We start from the raw sequence: 16311 nt of genomic DNA, 5'->3' as shown, positions 1-16311 counted from the left end.
CAGCTTAGCATTAGAATATATATGACTTTTTAAAAATATGAAAATGTTGATAGTTACAAGAAATGACCCTAAACCCATACATCAAAATAGAAATCACGTGTTCATAAACTGAAATATATACATATATATAGATCATATATAATATACGTATGATATATATGATATTTACTAATATGATAATGTATATTAAGATATAATTATTAATATAATATTATAATGCATAATTATGTGTATTTTATTTATTAGTATGTTAATTAACATATAAATAATATTCTTAATTTTATTCAATTATGAAATTATTATTTATTAATAAATATATACATTATACACACACACACACCAAAGCATTGACTTCTTAGTCCATTAAACCAGAGTTGTTTGAGATAGAATTCATCAATTATGTTGATTTTTAAAAGTGTTGGGGCGCCTGGGTGGCGCAGTCGGTTGAGCGTCCAACTTCAGCCAGGTCGCAATCTCGCGTCCGTGAGTTCGAGCCCCGCGTCAGGCTCTGGGCTGATGGCTTGGAGCCTGGAGCCTGTTTCCGATTCTGTGTCTCTCTCTCTCTCTGCCCCTCCCCCGTTCATGCTCTGTCTCTCTCTGTCCCAAAAATAAATAAAAAACGTTGAAAAAAAAATTTAAATAAAATTAAAAAAAAGCGTGAAATTTTTACAGATAGTGTCAAGATATATGCTCTATATACTATGGTTAGAGTGGTACAGGTGCTTTTGAATATAATTTAATTTTTGAATTTGTATATAGTGTGTAGCTCAGAAGGAATTTAAATAATTTCCAAAGAGCAACACAGAGTGTTAGTTTGATCCCCCTGATTAATCCACCATCCACTCTTACTATATTTTCTTCATCTAGTAGTAGGAAAAGAGAAGACAAGACCATTTGCCTATATAATGGGCTCCAGTTATAATGAAAATAATTTCAATTATTATCAATTAAATTTCTCATGTCTGTATAATACTTCATGATTCAAGAGTCCTTGAAACAGCTCAAACAAGGGAGGTGGTGCTAAAAGTTTAATTTTACCGAAGAGGAAACTAAGGCATAGTGTGGTAGGCTAATTTGCTCTATATCATACAACTAGCAGGTGAGGGAACTGAGAACAAACCTAGGTATTCCTACCTTGGCCATGCATTTCAGCTGCTTGGGAGTATTTGCTTCACAGGTCAGAAAATTTGTTTCAGAGTGAACCACCCATGAATGTGCCCTTTTGTAGAATTTCCAAACCCAGTAGAGGGAGAACACCACATTCAAACCTTCAGTTTTCAGAGAAGCCTTTCTAAAAATGTTTTAAATCAAATATTTATATAAGCGAAGTTATATCCATTTTGTATTATCCACTCACAACTTAATTAATATGGAGTTGTCATTATTGACTATTTCTTCTTGAAAACATTTGAATATATTCTCCATTAATACTGATTCCTAAGAGGGTCTGTGGTATGTTCCTCCTCTAGCAAAATCTTTCTTTCTATACTTGGACTGCATTACTAGAATACCTTGCAATGTGGGTATCAGCAGAGGATTTATCCTGTTGCCTCTTCTGACTTGCCTAATCTAATTAAATTGATTCTTATAGTTGCAATACATGTATTTGTATTTTCTTGTTTTTGTTCTGTTTTATATTGCCTCTCAATAAATCTCCTTTAGTTATATTATTTCTAAAAGTAATTGTAGGTCAATGGCCTTGTATTATACTTAAAATTCAAAGATGAATTCTAAAATCAAAAGTACTCTTTTGAACACCTGTTTCTTTGTGCTTTATAGTGTATATTTCTATACACTATACTAGATAATTTTTTAAAATTGTGTCTAGGGGTGCCTGGGTGGCTCAGTCGGTTAAGCTGCCAACTTTGGCTCAGGTCATGATCTCAAGGTTCATGAGTTCAGGTCCCGTGTTGGGCTCTGTGCTGACAGCTCAGCCTAGAGCCTGCTTCAGATTCTGTGTTTCCATCTCTCTCTGCCCCTCCCTTGCTCTCTCTCTCTCTCTCTCTCTCTCTCGCTCTCTCTCTCAAAAATAAATTTAAAAAACATTAAAAAAATAAAAATAAAAGTTGTATCTATTCTGTAGACAAGAAAGTTTGAACTCATATCTCTCTTCTCCTGGCTTCCAGTATACCACTTTCTCCTGCATCTCTTACCTGACTGATCCATCCTTAATCTCTATTTGTGTTCCCTTTCCTCTTTTCCTCCTTTAAATGTTGGTATGTTATCTAGGGCTCTACCCGTAGTCTTCTTTTCTGTTTACTGTATACACTCACTCTAGGATTAGCTCATTGGCATTTATGACATCTAGTACAATCCTTTTGCTCATAGTTTTCAAATCTGTTTGCCCAGACAAGATTCCTCTCATGAGATTCAGGCATGAATTTTTACCTGTTTATTACCTAGAGGACAATTCTCTTGGATGTCCCACACTCCATTACATAGATCCAAATGGAACAACATTATTCCCCTAGGACCTGCTCCTCTTCCACTATACTGTATTGGTCAAGCACACCACTCTTAAGGTGTCAAGCACACCCTCCAAAACAGAAAATAAGACAGAACTTTGATCCTGTCTTTCCCTCTATTCCCTACATCTAAAAGGGATCAAATTTCGTGAAATTAACTCCTAAGTATCTCTGGGGTAGGTTTTTATTCTCCTGTGTCTCTACTGTCAGTATTTTATTGGGAGTCCCTCTTTTTTCCCCGTTAAAGTTACTGTGATAGGAGAAGAGAGTAAAAACATACCTCTAGGGAATCCAGAGGTACAGTTTCAAATGCTATATACAGAATTTCTTTGAAGTATTAAAATTTCATTCAATATTTGCATTTCATTCTTCATTATCTCCATATTTGTTCTGATATAAACACCATCATTTGAGTTGCTTATCTTTGGAGTGAAATTCTTGCTCCAGGAGGGTAGGCTGTGTTTATACGGAGGCTGTGGACCCTCCCTGAAATGTCATGCTATTGCAGGATACTAGTAATCCAGGTTGAGGAGTATAAGGTAAGTGTTCTTTTCTTACCTGGATTTATGCAGGATCCCCTTAGATGATCTTCTCCCATCATTCTCGCTACCTGTAAATCCGTTCCACACACTGCTACCAATTTGTCCTTCTTGATATACAAAACTGATTATATAGTTTCTCTGCAGTATCTTCTCAGGGTAAAATCCAAACTCATTGGTGTGACTTTATGGTCTCGTTCTCTCTGTCAGATTTTAAATTTTGCTATTCCCTGTCTCCTCCTATCTGCTCTCCTAAACCCTAGTCTAGTCAGATGGGAGTCTTACCCCTTTATGCCTTTGTATATGTTGCTCATTATTACCCTTTTTTACCCCTGGAAATCTTCAGCATGAGCATCCTTGTCTTTAGTCCAGGTGAAGTGTGCTTTGTAGGTGCTCCTGTGCCCTGACCTCTGCATCCTTCTATCATAGCACTTAACTTGATTTGTTCTAGGTTTCTTTTTTTTATTAATGTTTTTATTTATTTTGAGAGAGAGAGAGAGAGAGAGAGAGAGAGAGAGAGAGAGAGAGCGTGAGCAGGGGAGGGGCAGAGAGAGAGGGAGACACAGAATCAGAATCAAGCTCCAGGCTCTGAGCTGTCAGCACAGAGCCCGACGTGGGGCTCGAACCCACGGACAGCGCACCACAAGTTCAGGACCTGAGCCGAAGTCAGATGCTTAACCAACTAAGCCACCCAGGTGACCCTGCTTTATTCTGTTTCTGATTACGTGTTCTTCTCCCACTAGATTGGAAACTGTTCATCTATGTATGTATCCCTCCACCTCATATGTTAGCTGGCACATAGTAGGCTATATTAATGAATAAGTAGTAAATGAAACATAGGAGATTTCTATTTCTAACTGATCTCAATCACAATTAAAAATCACAGGTGATAAACCAAATCTTAAAGTTGACCATAAGAGACTGTATGTTTGTTTGGCTTTTTTATGTAACAAAAATTTTAGAACTAGATATGCAACAAGTATGTATTGAACCTGCCAAGTTTTACATTGTTAATTACCAATATTTAAGAAAATTTCAGTTGGCACTGAGTTAAAGAAAGTATGTGTAGTTTTGTTCCTGTTTGGTTGTTGTTATGGAGTTATATACTAAAATTGTGTTAAATATCAAGGAAGAAAAATATCAAGGATGGTGCCAAGTATGAAAATAATAGGATTTTAAGGTTTAAAATACATAAAATCCAATGTATTTATTAACATTTGCCATATGCCAGTCACTGTGCTAAGCGATTATCATGTTATTGAGATATATTATCTCACTTAATCTCCCTGTAAGGCAGGTTTTATAGATAAGGAAATTGAGACTTAACTGATTTTGCAAGGTTACATAGCTAATACATAAAGTAGTAATGATATGAATATAGTTATCTCCGATGTCAAAACCATTACTTTCCCTTATAGCAGGCCTAGCATACCTATAAATTCTTGTATACAATGATATTCATTCATGGTGTGTAGTGATTGTCAAGTGTGGATAATTACATTGCATTTTGGCATTTACACCCACACTCTGGGCACTTGGAATGACATTTGGATGAATAGTACAGTGTAATTGATTTAATCTTGATGACTGTGATTCTTTAGCCATTTTTGAGTCATTTAGAGAACGTAATGAAAGATATAGACCCTCTGTACACATACACGGTAAAATGACACTGAAGGGGTTGAGAACAAGCCTCCCCAAAATGTGTTACTTTGGCATGTAGATTATTTTGAGCTGAAGTCAGTCAAGGCCCAAAAAACTGAGGAGGAGCTTTTACCTCCTGCTTAACTACCTAAAAGAAATTAGAGTGCCTAGTCCAGGAAAAGAACTATCACCAGAGATAACTACAAAGGATTTGGGCTAGCTGTTGGGGGTAAGCTCAGTGGGACTTCGGAGATCAAATTTCTCTCTGTGTCCCATTGTCTCTGTATAATAGGACTTGGCAAACAAATATACATAGAGAATGTCTTTCAAAGAGTAATTATTTTGTGGAATTTCCTGAATTCCTATGAAAGTATTCTAATTTTGAGACTTTTATTCAGCAACATGTTAGTAATACTAAATATGTTACAAGTATATTTAAGTATGGGTATAATTTAATATTTTTCTTATACACATTTCTTGAAAAAAGTGTATTGAGCTAAGTATTTTCTTGTAAAATTTAGAAAATTACAAAATTCAGGGTAAGATAAATTTGCACAGAAATGTACCATTTATGTATAAGAGGAAAATACATAATTAGAGTGAAATAACTCTGAAGTATCAGTGTTATCACAAGATAAAAGAATTATATAGTAGCAGGGACACCTGGGTGGTTCAGTTGGTAGAATGTCCAACTCTTGATTTCAGCTCAGGTCATGATCCCAGGGTTGTGGGATCAAGCCTCACGTTGGGCTCTGCACTGAGCATAGAGCCTGCTTGAGATATTCTCTCTCTCTGTGTCTCTCTGTCTCTCTCTCTCTTCCCCTACCCCTTCCCTGGCCCTCTGCTGCATGGGCATGTGCTCTCCCTCCCCACCCCTCTCTCTCTCAAATTAAAAAAAAAAATTATATAGTAGCATAACCAATATCTGTGATTCTGAATTGCATTTTCTACTTGTAAAATTGTTGTTTCAATAATATAAAGCTATATTATGCTTGCTTACTTGTCCTCATAATAGTTCTATAAAGAAAAACATTTTTGTAACGCTTCTTATTTTAGAGGTGAAGAAGCTGACATTTAAAGTTTAATGACTTGGGCATGAACTTAGAGCCAAAAGCCGAAAAGTAACAGTCAGGAGTCCATTACTGGTCTTCTGATTCGGAACCAAACAGCTTTCCTTTGTTTCACAGACATGCCGAGGGAGAATCACATAGACACAGAAACCAAGTTCTAGCAACTGAGAGAGTCACCATGAACATTTAGTGTGTGCTTTATTTTAAAGCCTGACACTTGCTTCCTCAGGCTTGCACTGTTTTACTTTGTAGAGCTCTGAAGGCCAGAGCATACTTGGGTAATTCAAAATGATCCTTAGCTTTCATTTCAGTTTTAATCCATGACCCTAGCTCTTGCATTATGTTTCACTTCATTTTTTTTTTTTTTTTTGCCAGTAATATAGCGAAGATTGGTCTGGCTTTAAAGAAAACAGTTTAACTGCATCATCTAAATGCATGCTATATTAAAAATTATTAAAGCTTTTGATATACAGAATACCCTGGCATCACAATATGGTTGTAAATTCATTAGAGCCGTTACAAGTAGAGAGACTACCAGTGCCTGTATTTAAGAATGTATTTGAATAAAAAATGTAGAAGGACAATTTTTATAAATACTTTTGAGAAAGTAACTAAGACAATACAATGAATGTGTGGTACCTTTACTGGTGATTAACACATTAGTAATACTTTTGAGATTACATTTTAAAGGGGTCTTTTGCCTTCTACAGAATGTGTGTTTATGGTGGCAGCTTTAATGCTATTTCCTGCTGTGCAGTTCAATAGAGTATGTTTTTAGGTGGTTGGTAGAGGGTTTTTTTCGTTATGTATGTCGATGGAGATAAGTGTTTTAATTACTTTTTTAATGTCTGTGCTTTTGTATTTTTCTCCTCTCTTCCCTTTTATTTCCTGCTGTTGAGATTACTGCCTCATCTCCACAGCAGGTGGCTGTTGCAAATTTGTTTTCTTTGTAAGCCTGGTAGATTTATTTTGTAATATAACTGTTCCTTTTTAGTATTTTATTATTAATGATTTCTTTACTTTGGAATATAGTATACTTACATAGTCCTAAATAGTAATTTCCTAACACATCTAAGAATTCCAATCATTAAGGAAAAAAACCTTTGCCTGAGGCGTATTGTTTGAGTTTTTTGCTTACCCTCACTTCATGATGTGAGGATTAAAATTTAAGGAAATTGTTTTATAGCAAAAGCCAAATGAAAATGAGAAACAGAGAAAGAGGCCCAAGAGATAAAGCACACTTTAATAAATAATACCAAAAATCAAAGTGATAGGTAGAATTTTGTGACAGAAATAGGAAATTACATTCATATATCTTTTCTAGAAGAGAGAGTTTAATGAGATCTTATGTTTATATGAAAATTAAATTTTAATTATTAAAATAACTTCTGCTAATTATAAGAAAATTAGAATGTTACAAAAGTATGAAGAAAAATACCTTTTTTTGTCCAATATTTTGTTGTTTTGGTTGTTTCATATGTCTCTTTATATGAAAAGCAATAGATAAGATAGATCCTGAGTACAGGAATTATTTGTCAGGAAAGTAAAATATATCCAAAGATATTTTGTCCATTTTTTTAATTCTTGGGCATTATTTTATCAATTAAAATAGTCTCTATTTTGTTGCAAATGTATACAGGGAACAAAAAATATGAGACCAAAATGCATAGTGAACCATAGTCCCATTTTGTTATATGAAATTGCTGGATATTTCATGACAGATTAAAAGGTTCTCCAGAAGATTTTTAATATCAGCTTATAGATATTGCACTTGCAAGTACACTGCTTTCTTAATATATTTATATTGTTTTCACCCATACATACTACTCTAAGTTGGAGCCTGGTATTCAGTTCTAATATGAAGTGATATGAACTGATCTCATTAGTGTGATAGAACTTGTGTGTATCTTCTACACAAAATGATAAAAAAGAGCTGAAGTACATTTGTAATTTAACATTGTAGGAAGTGTCATCTTTGGTTATTTCATTCTTTTCTCCAATGCTCTTTAAAATTTACTGTTTTATAAATTAAATACAAAAGACCTTAATTCAGCATTTATCAGATTTTCAAAATTGGATGAGCGCTCAGTACTTCTCTTGCTTCTGGATTTCATTATTGTTACATGTTCCTGTATAGAAAAATACCATATGTAATGGGAAAAAATATGATTTGAGATGGTGACTCCATTCATAACATTTTTTTTTTAAGTCTTCATCTTGTTATGCTCTAACTGATTGTGTGATATACACGATTAATGCATGTAGTCACATTGGGAGAGAAACTAGACAGCAGTTACATGAAACAGATGTTTAATGGGGATTTGAAAAATCAATGAAATGAACACTATTGTGATGCATGGTGATATGATTTCATATGTGTTATATTGAATCACTCCATTCTTTCTGAATTCAGTCTGAACTAAACGTATTTACAGTGGGGCATTGGGGAAAAGATGGGGAGTTATATTGAGAAAGGAAGCACAATAGGGCATCATTGATCTGTTCTCTTTCTAATCAATATATAGATCCTAGAATGATAACCCATATGGCACTGTTGTCCCTTGGAAATAAGCTATAAATCCTTTGAATCATATAAGTGGTCTGTAAGTGCAGATGAAAAACTTTATATTCCACTGTGGAATTCTGGAATGCTTAGGTCCTTGAAAGGAATATTTTACTTCTATGTTGTAATCCCAACTGTTTGGGCTTGGTATAATACTAGTTTGCCTTTTCTAATAAGTATAGAACCACATATAGATACATATATATATCCATAAATACACATATTTACTGTTTTATTCTTAAATCCTCATATCTTATATACAACCATTTAAATGGGTTTTTTCAATTAATTGCAATAGCTTCTCTTTTTGGAAGTTTTACTGTGTCTTTTTATCATGTGAGCCTTTATTTTCCATAGTTTTTATATTTTACCCAAGACAATAATAATGGCTTACATTTCAGTGGTGTTCTAAATTTACCAGGTTACTTTTATGTGCACTTTTCTATGTAATTTTCAGCTTAACTCTACATCAGGCAGGACTATTTTCATTCTAAAATCAAAGAATTTGGTTATAGTATTGACTAATTTTACCCAGTACAGCTGGAAAGGGGAAATGGTGAAACTGGAACCCAGTTCTCCAGACTCTTAGGTCAGTCGTCTTTGAGACATGATGTTACTCTAACTGCTCCCATTCGAAAACCAAATTAAACCTTAGAGGGTCTTAATCTTGCTACTTTCCTGGTTCTGATGCACATGTGGTTTGAGTCCATTGTAGTCTATGTAATGAATGAGGTTAGAATACCCTGGTTTGGCTATAGTCTTTTATTCTAGCCAAGGTTACTAAGTTTTATGGACTCTAATACCAATCTGCCTAATGCAAATAAAAGGAAGCATTTCACATCTATGCAAAAAGCTTTACATTTGTTTTCATTGTAAATAAAACATTAAAAAAATTAAAAAAATAGGTTTAATAAAAAACAAAAGCAATGTTTGTGCAGGGACATTTCTTTTTTTTCAACGTTTTTTTATTTATTTTTGGGACAGAGAGAGACAGAGCATGAACGGGGGAGGGGCAGAGAGAGAGGGAAACACAGAATCGGAAACAGGCTCCAGGCTCCAGAGCCATCAGCCCAGAGCCTGACGCGGGGCTCAAACTCACGGACTGTGAGATCGTGACCTGGCTGAAGTCGGACGCTTAACTGACTGCGCCACCCAGGTACCCCCAGGGACATTTCTTTTACAAAGACATGGGTGGATGGCTGTGGTAGATAGCCTGGTTTCCCTCAGTGAGAGTTTGTTTAATGAATCCATGTGTAATCTGCACATTTGAATGTTCTTCCTCATGTAGCACCATTCCCCAAAGTAGGCTCAGGAAATGAGGACTGAGAGCACACAACATGATTTCTTCTTGGAGAAGCAAGTGAAATATCAGGTACAAAAGTATGTGGAAAAGTGGAAAACTTAAGACATTTGCCATCAGGTGCATTTTGCTATTTTCAGCCACTTGTGAATAGTGACATAATCAGTGGGATTTTATCTACTAACATCTTATTGAAAAAGCACTTGTATGGAATAACCATAATTGATATACCTGCATAAAGTTTGGTATTCTAGAGCATTACCCATTTCTGTAAACCACAGTCTTTTGCCAGGAACCTGAGGCAGTCTCTCAGTGTTCTGTCTTTACATCTGTGGGATTTGTGAGGCTATCTCCTGTGACAGGTTTATCTGATCACCGTCTTTCCCATGCCAGCTTGGCTGTCATTCAAGTGGATGTCTTCAAGAATGAGAGGAATCACACGAATGCTTGCTCCATTCAATTAACACCAAAAAAGTGAGCCAGCGAAGTCACACAGACAGACATTATAAAATCTGAAGAATTCCTAAACATGTCCTAGCATCCTATGAAGACCTAGCCTTAAAAGTTTATTTCTCCTCTATTACTTACTAGATGATAACATGAAGCAGAATATTTAATATCCTATTACCGTTAATTTAAGTTGTGCAGAACTTAATATAAGCACAAAAATTTATTATATACACTACCGGTATTTATTCTGTAGCTGTTCCAGAGAGAGGTGCTTTCGAAACACAACAGAGATACATATTTCAAAGAATATCAAATATTGAAAAATAGCCAGCAGATACCCAAGAGGAATGCACTTAAGAAGGAAAACAATTCAAAAAGGAATTGTACTAGAGAAAATAATCACAAAACAAAGATACAGCCTATACAAGCAGACTGTCTTTTCTCTACCACTAGACTGGAACCTGGCCACAGACACATTGTGTGTTGTGTGCATATCTGTAGCCTTACAGTGAAGCATTTAATGCATACATGTTAAATGATTTAGACATCACTTGTTATGCAGCTTCACGTTATAATGGGGCTTAATTGCAACATTTTATAAGAAAAAGGCAGCATTTTAGTCAATGCTGAAGCATAGACTCTATAACCAGACTGTCCCAGTTAGAAATTGACACTGCTACTTACTTGTTCTGTGACTGTTGGCAAAGTTACTTAACATATATGTGTCTTAGTTTCCTCATATCTAAAATGCAGAAAATGTTAGTTGTCTCAGAGAATTGTAGTGAGAATGGAATGAGTTAATATATAAAAATCACCTATATGCCAGGATTTAGAACAGCGATTGTAATGTAAGTAATCAGTAAGTTAGACTTTATGTAAATATCAGCAGAATTTTTTTTTATTTATTTTAGGAGAACCTGAAAATTATTATTTTGCAATAGGTCTTAAGGAGGTGTTCTTTTGTATAAATATATGCTGAAACACCAAAACTTTAGTAACTATTCTAGGGGAACAAAGAAACTATCTGGTCTTCTTGAAAGAGAGAACACTGTACATCTACTAAGCTAAGTTGTTTTGTTTGTCAAATCTTTGTCAATTCTTCTTTATTCATAAACCTTCTCCCCACTGAAAGGTGAATTAAAAAGTCATTTCAGTGTCATTTTGAACTCATTTTGATAGAGACACATACCTTATTTATTAATATGCCACCTACTCTCATGGAAATCTTCTTTTGATAGATGGGTATTTGCAAGTTTCATTATCTTTCATATTTCACTTAAGATTGCTTCATTTTTCTTTTTTTTTTTTTTTTTGTAGCACTTTGTTTAAATTTGCTAAGGTTTAATACTTTAAGCTCTATTCTTTCCTTGCCATAATATGTGAAATTTGAAAGAATTGATAAACTACAGAATAATAAGCCTATCATATTATTAATAGCTAATGTTTAGTGAGCATTCACTATGTTTTAGGGCTCAATGCTTAAGATAGATAGAGGGATGAATGGATGGAAGGATAGATAGATAGATAGATAGATAGATAGATAGATAGATAGATTCCTTTAAATCTCACATCAATGAGAGAAGTATTAGTAGTAGTAGAATCATTAGGAGATATATAGATGTAGATATATTATATAATTTATCTCAAGGAATTGGCTTATGTAATTGTGGGAGCTAGCAAATTCAAAACCTGTGGGCTGGGCCAGAAGGCAGAATTTCTTTTTTCTCAGGGAAACTTCAGTTTTATTTTTAAGGCCTTTCCACTAACTGGATGAGACCTACTCAGAATCATCAACATAATCTCCTTTACTTAAAGTAAACTGATTGTAGATGGTAACCATATTTACAAAATGCCTTCATAGCAATACCTAGATTAGTGTTTGATCATATCATTTGATGGCCTAGCTAATTACATATAAAACTGGCCATCAAGAGTGCCTGGGTGGCTCAGTTGGTTAAGCGTCCGACTTCAGCCCAGGTCATGATCTCACAGTTCGTGGGTTCAAGCCCCACATCGGGCTCTGTGCTGACAGCTCAGAGCCTGGAGCCTGCTTCGGATTCTGTGTCTCCCTCTCTCTCTGCCCCACTCACACTCTGTCTCTCTCTGTCTCAAAAATAAATAAATATTTTTAAAAAAAATTTAAAACTGACCATCACAAGCACTCACGCAAGATCACAGAGCTGGTAAATGGGAGAGGAAGAACTCACACGGAAGTTTGTCTAATGACAAAAGTCCTACTCTTAATTACCCCACAGCATCATGGTTAGCAGATGCTAGGGTACTTTTGCCAGTTGGGCCAGACTACCAAACAGTCTGAAGGAAAGCTCCAGATGCACTGTCCTAGGACATAAGGGATAAGCTCCAGATGCACCAGATGCACTGTCCTAGGACATAAGGGATGACCTGCCACCCAGGTTGGGAAGAAGAGCTCCAGGGACCTTGGGACTTCAAAAGTATGTATGCCCTGGAATGTGGTTAAACAGGCTGCAGGAATAACATAACAGTCCTGTACCATTTTTGGCTCATTTTTTCTCTCCTGAAGCCAATATCCATAAGTCAGAACATCTAACCAGTGCCCTCTTGAACATTTATAGAGAGAATCTGATCCAGTAAATGCTAAATTCATTAGAGTGATAAATGCAGAATGGGTTAAAAGTACAGGGAACTCAGTTGTCCTTGTCAGTGTCTTGATCCAAGGGAAAAAATGAAATTTAAATTTTGCCAAAGGTTTTTTCTTGTGAAATAATAAGCCTTGCAGGATAGGAAAAGTCATTTCCATGGATCCGGTGGTGTGTTCAATAAAAATGCCCTGCATTTCTTTAGATAAGTTATTTTAGCAATGGATCTATAGAAAATAATCACAGATGTAAAGTTCCTTCTCTGCCTTAACCATGGTAAGTAGTAAAAAAGATCAGATTAGGAGTTAGTAAAGGGAGGGTTTTAGACCTTATTGACAATAGATGTGGAACTCTTATCTGCCACATACATTTTCTGTGCTTTGTTTTTGATCTGCTTTAAAGATTTTGGTTTATCATATCTCCTTGAAATTGCATAGCACTTCAGGTTGTTTTTCCTGTGTCTTTTTAATAGAAAAATGAAGTGCTACAGAACAGATGCTATCTAATATAGTGGTATAAGAAGGGGGATGAGTCCTTATTTAAAGTTTGATATGTGGCATATCTATATATCTATCTGTATGTGTGTGTGTGTATATATATATATATATATACACATTATATATATATAAATATATATATATATTAGATGAATCAAGTGTAGCTTAAACTACAGTCATCTTTTAATAGCTTTCAAGAAAAATTGTTTTGCCATTAGAGTCTTCAAGTAATATTCAGCTATTTTCATGTAACCATAACCATTCCCTACCCCAGTCTTTCTAAAAGAATTACATGAATAACCACACATTTGTGTAATAGTTTCCACATTATAAATATACCTCAGGAGTAATCTTTTATGTCAGAAAATGAAGAAACAGTCCTATCCCATTTCATTTATAAAGCCGAAGCACTGTATGTTAACTACCTGGAATTTAAATAGAAACTTAAGAAAGAAAAAAGAGGCCAAAGCAAAGGTAAGTCAAATGACTTGCCTAGCCTTCCTAGATAAATAAAATAATTTTAATGACGAATGATCTTAAACTAATCTGTGAGCAAAGGGCAAATCTTCAGGAGGAAAGAATGCTGGACAGGGAAGAAAAATGTTTGATTTAATTTGAAGGGACAACAGTGGTCTATTCCTGGTTACACACTCACTCAATCTACAAGCACCTTCAGCTTTCAAATCAGATAAGTACCTACCTTATCACACATGACAAAAGTCATTCTTGAGCCATGCTTATTACTCTGTGTATCCACCAAGAAATACTCATTGCTCTTCATTTAACTATAAAATGAAATCTTATCTCTCCAGAATAACCCAGAGTTTGGGGAAGTAAATAAAATTACACTGTAAATTTTCCCCTCTGTTTATGGAATTGAAATGACTTAATTCTTCACTTTGCTTTGTTTTTACTTTGAAAAACATTAGTCTGTTATTCATTTTCTTTTCAAAATTTTGGTGGTTCTTTCCTAATTATATGGTTGTACATGCACGTTGTAGAAATTTTAGAAAACAAATAATGAAAAAATAGAATATCCACAGTCCTACCACCAGGAATGATCACTGTTGAGATTTTATAAAAATTGAATCATACTATACAGAGTTTTGTATCCTGATAGTTCATTTAACACTATTTTGATTACAGTCCAATACCATATTTTTCAAATATTTATTTTAATGGCTGCATTGTGTTGTCTCTTCTAAAGTAAAACTCATTTATCCATTTTATTGGCATTTTGGTGTTCCCTCATTCTCTCTCTCTCTCTCTCTCTCTCTCTCTCTCTCTCTCTCTCTGCATTGACTGTTTTTGTATATTAAATCTTACTTTTTTAATGTTTCCTTATTTTTGAGAGAGACAGAGAGAGAGAGGGAGAGAGAGCACAAGCAGCACAGGAGCACAGAGAGCCAGAGACACAGAATCTGAAGCAGGCTCCAGGCTCTGAGCTGTCAGCACAGAGCCCAATGTGGGCTCGAACTCAACAAACTCTAAGATCATGACCTGAGCTGAAGTCATGAACTAAGCCACCCGGGTGCCCCCAATTTCTGTCGAAAGATCACTACAAGTCCCATCTTTACCCTTGCCACATAGTCTAATTTTCTTAAATCTTTTACTTCTTAATAGACAGGAAATCATATGTCATTGTTTTAATTTACAGTTCTTAGATTACTAATATAGTTAACATTTTGGTGCTTACAAGCTATTTATATTTTTCTTTTTCCCAATTTTGTTATCCATTGTTTATGCTTCTATTGAAACGTCAATCTGTTCCTTATTGAGTTGAGAAACTTCTTTATATAGTAAAGAACTTTTATTTGTTAAAATATTACCTTGGTTAATCATTTGCCTTTCATTTATTTATAACATTTTTGTATTATAGAAATAGCTGATTTTTTGTGGTAAAATACATCTTTTTCTTTAAAGTTTTTTTTTGTTTTTTACTTTTCTTAGGATAATCTCTCATATTCAAGAATTAGAAATATATGTATCCATATTGTATTTTAGTTTTGTAATGATTTTTTAATATGTGTTACTTTAATACAGTGGAAACTTATTTTTATTTATGACAGGAGGAAATAATAGTACCTGATTTTCCCTTTAACACTAGATGGACTTGTATGTGTGTATATCCATGTTTCTGTATACTCATAGGTGTGCTTGGATGTGTGGTTTATGATTTGTGCTTAGTTATATAGTAAAGGTATACATTAAGGTTCATTATAATTGTTATATACATTTTTATGTTGATTTGCTTATGGATTTTTTCATCTCAGAACCACATTATTTTAATGATTTCAGCTTTCTACTTTTTTTTAAATATACAATAGGAAAAGTCCCTTCTTCTGCTAATAAGATTTTATAAATTTTTATTACTTAGGTTTGCCAGACCCCAATAAAAACCACATCTTCAAAGACCTGACACAGGACCATGGATTTTACACATCCAAAGACTTTTTGCCACTTGTAGCCAAAAGCAGTAAAGCAGGTATAGTGTTATTTTGTATTCTTAATGTTGCCTATTACCTATGTCGTTTGTGTATTATAAATCTGTATTAAATCTTGACACAGGAGGTCATTGTTCAGAGCTCAAATCGCTTTTGTTAACACCAACATAAATTTAAAGAAAGTATGATATAATAGTTTTCCAGGATCATCTATTTGTTTATTCTTCCAATCAAACATTATCATAAGGAATTTTCACTCTATTGTATATAGGTCTAAACTGCATCATGGAAAATTGCTTCTCTGTAAGAGTCTTAAACAAACATTGGAAGATGTTCTTAAAAGAAAAGGCAGGAACTTCCATTTGGGAACTATTTTGTATTATATATTATATTATAACTATATATGTTATATATTATATTTATAAAATACATATATTTTAAAATTTTAAAATAAGCCAAATTTTCACATAAAGCATCATTTGTGTCTAAAGAGGCAGAAAGACCCAGTCTCTTGCTGAACAGCAATTTTATGAAGTTAAATGAAAACACTTTGATAAACACCCTAGTATTTAGTCTGTGTGTAATACCATTTCATACAGCCCAAGAGAAGCAACCAGAAACTAAAGCAACCAGTTGGATACTTTGCTTGGATGAGTCATTGTCTTAGTGGTAAAGAAGCTACAATATATTCTCCAAAACCAGATCATCTAAATCCTTTAAA

The 16311-nt window shown here is 34.4% G+C and overlaps 1 protein-coding gene across 4 annotated transcripts in view; it reads left to right on the top strand.

Annotated features, from left to right (window-relative positions):
• Positions 1-16311, top strand: part of DPYD (dihydropyrimidine dehydrogenase) — an 869175-nt gene that overhangs the window by 379755 nt on the left and 473109 nt on the right. For all 4 annotated transcript variants that reach the window (XM_045036245.1, XM_011284844.4, XM_045036247.1 and 1 more), the window contains one exon: positions 15524-15631. In XM_045036245.1, the coding sequence (XP_044892180.1) occupies positions 15524-15631 (108 nt within the window). The remainder of the gene's footprint in view (positions 1-15523; positions 15632-16311) is intronic.

Source organism: Felis catus, chromosome C1 (assembly GCF_018350175.1).
Source record: "Felis catus isolate Fca126 chromosome C1, F.catus_Fca126_mat1.0, whole genome shotgun sequence".
Lineage (NCBI taxonomy): Eukaryota > Metazoa > Chordata > Mammalia > Carnivora > Felidae > Felis > Felis catus.
The sequence above is the reverse complement of the archived record's forward strand: the minus strand, read 5'-3'. Positions and strand labels throughout refer to the sequence as shown.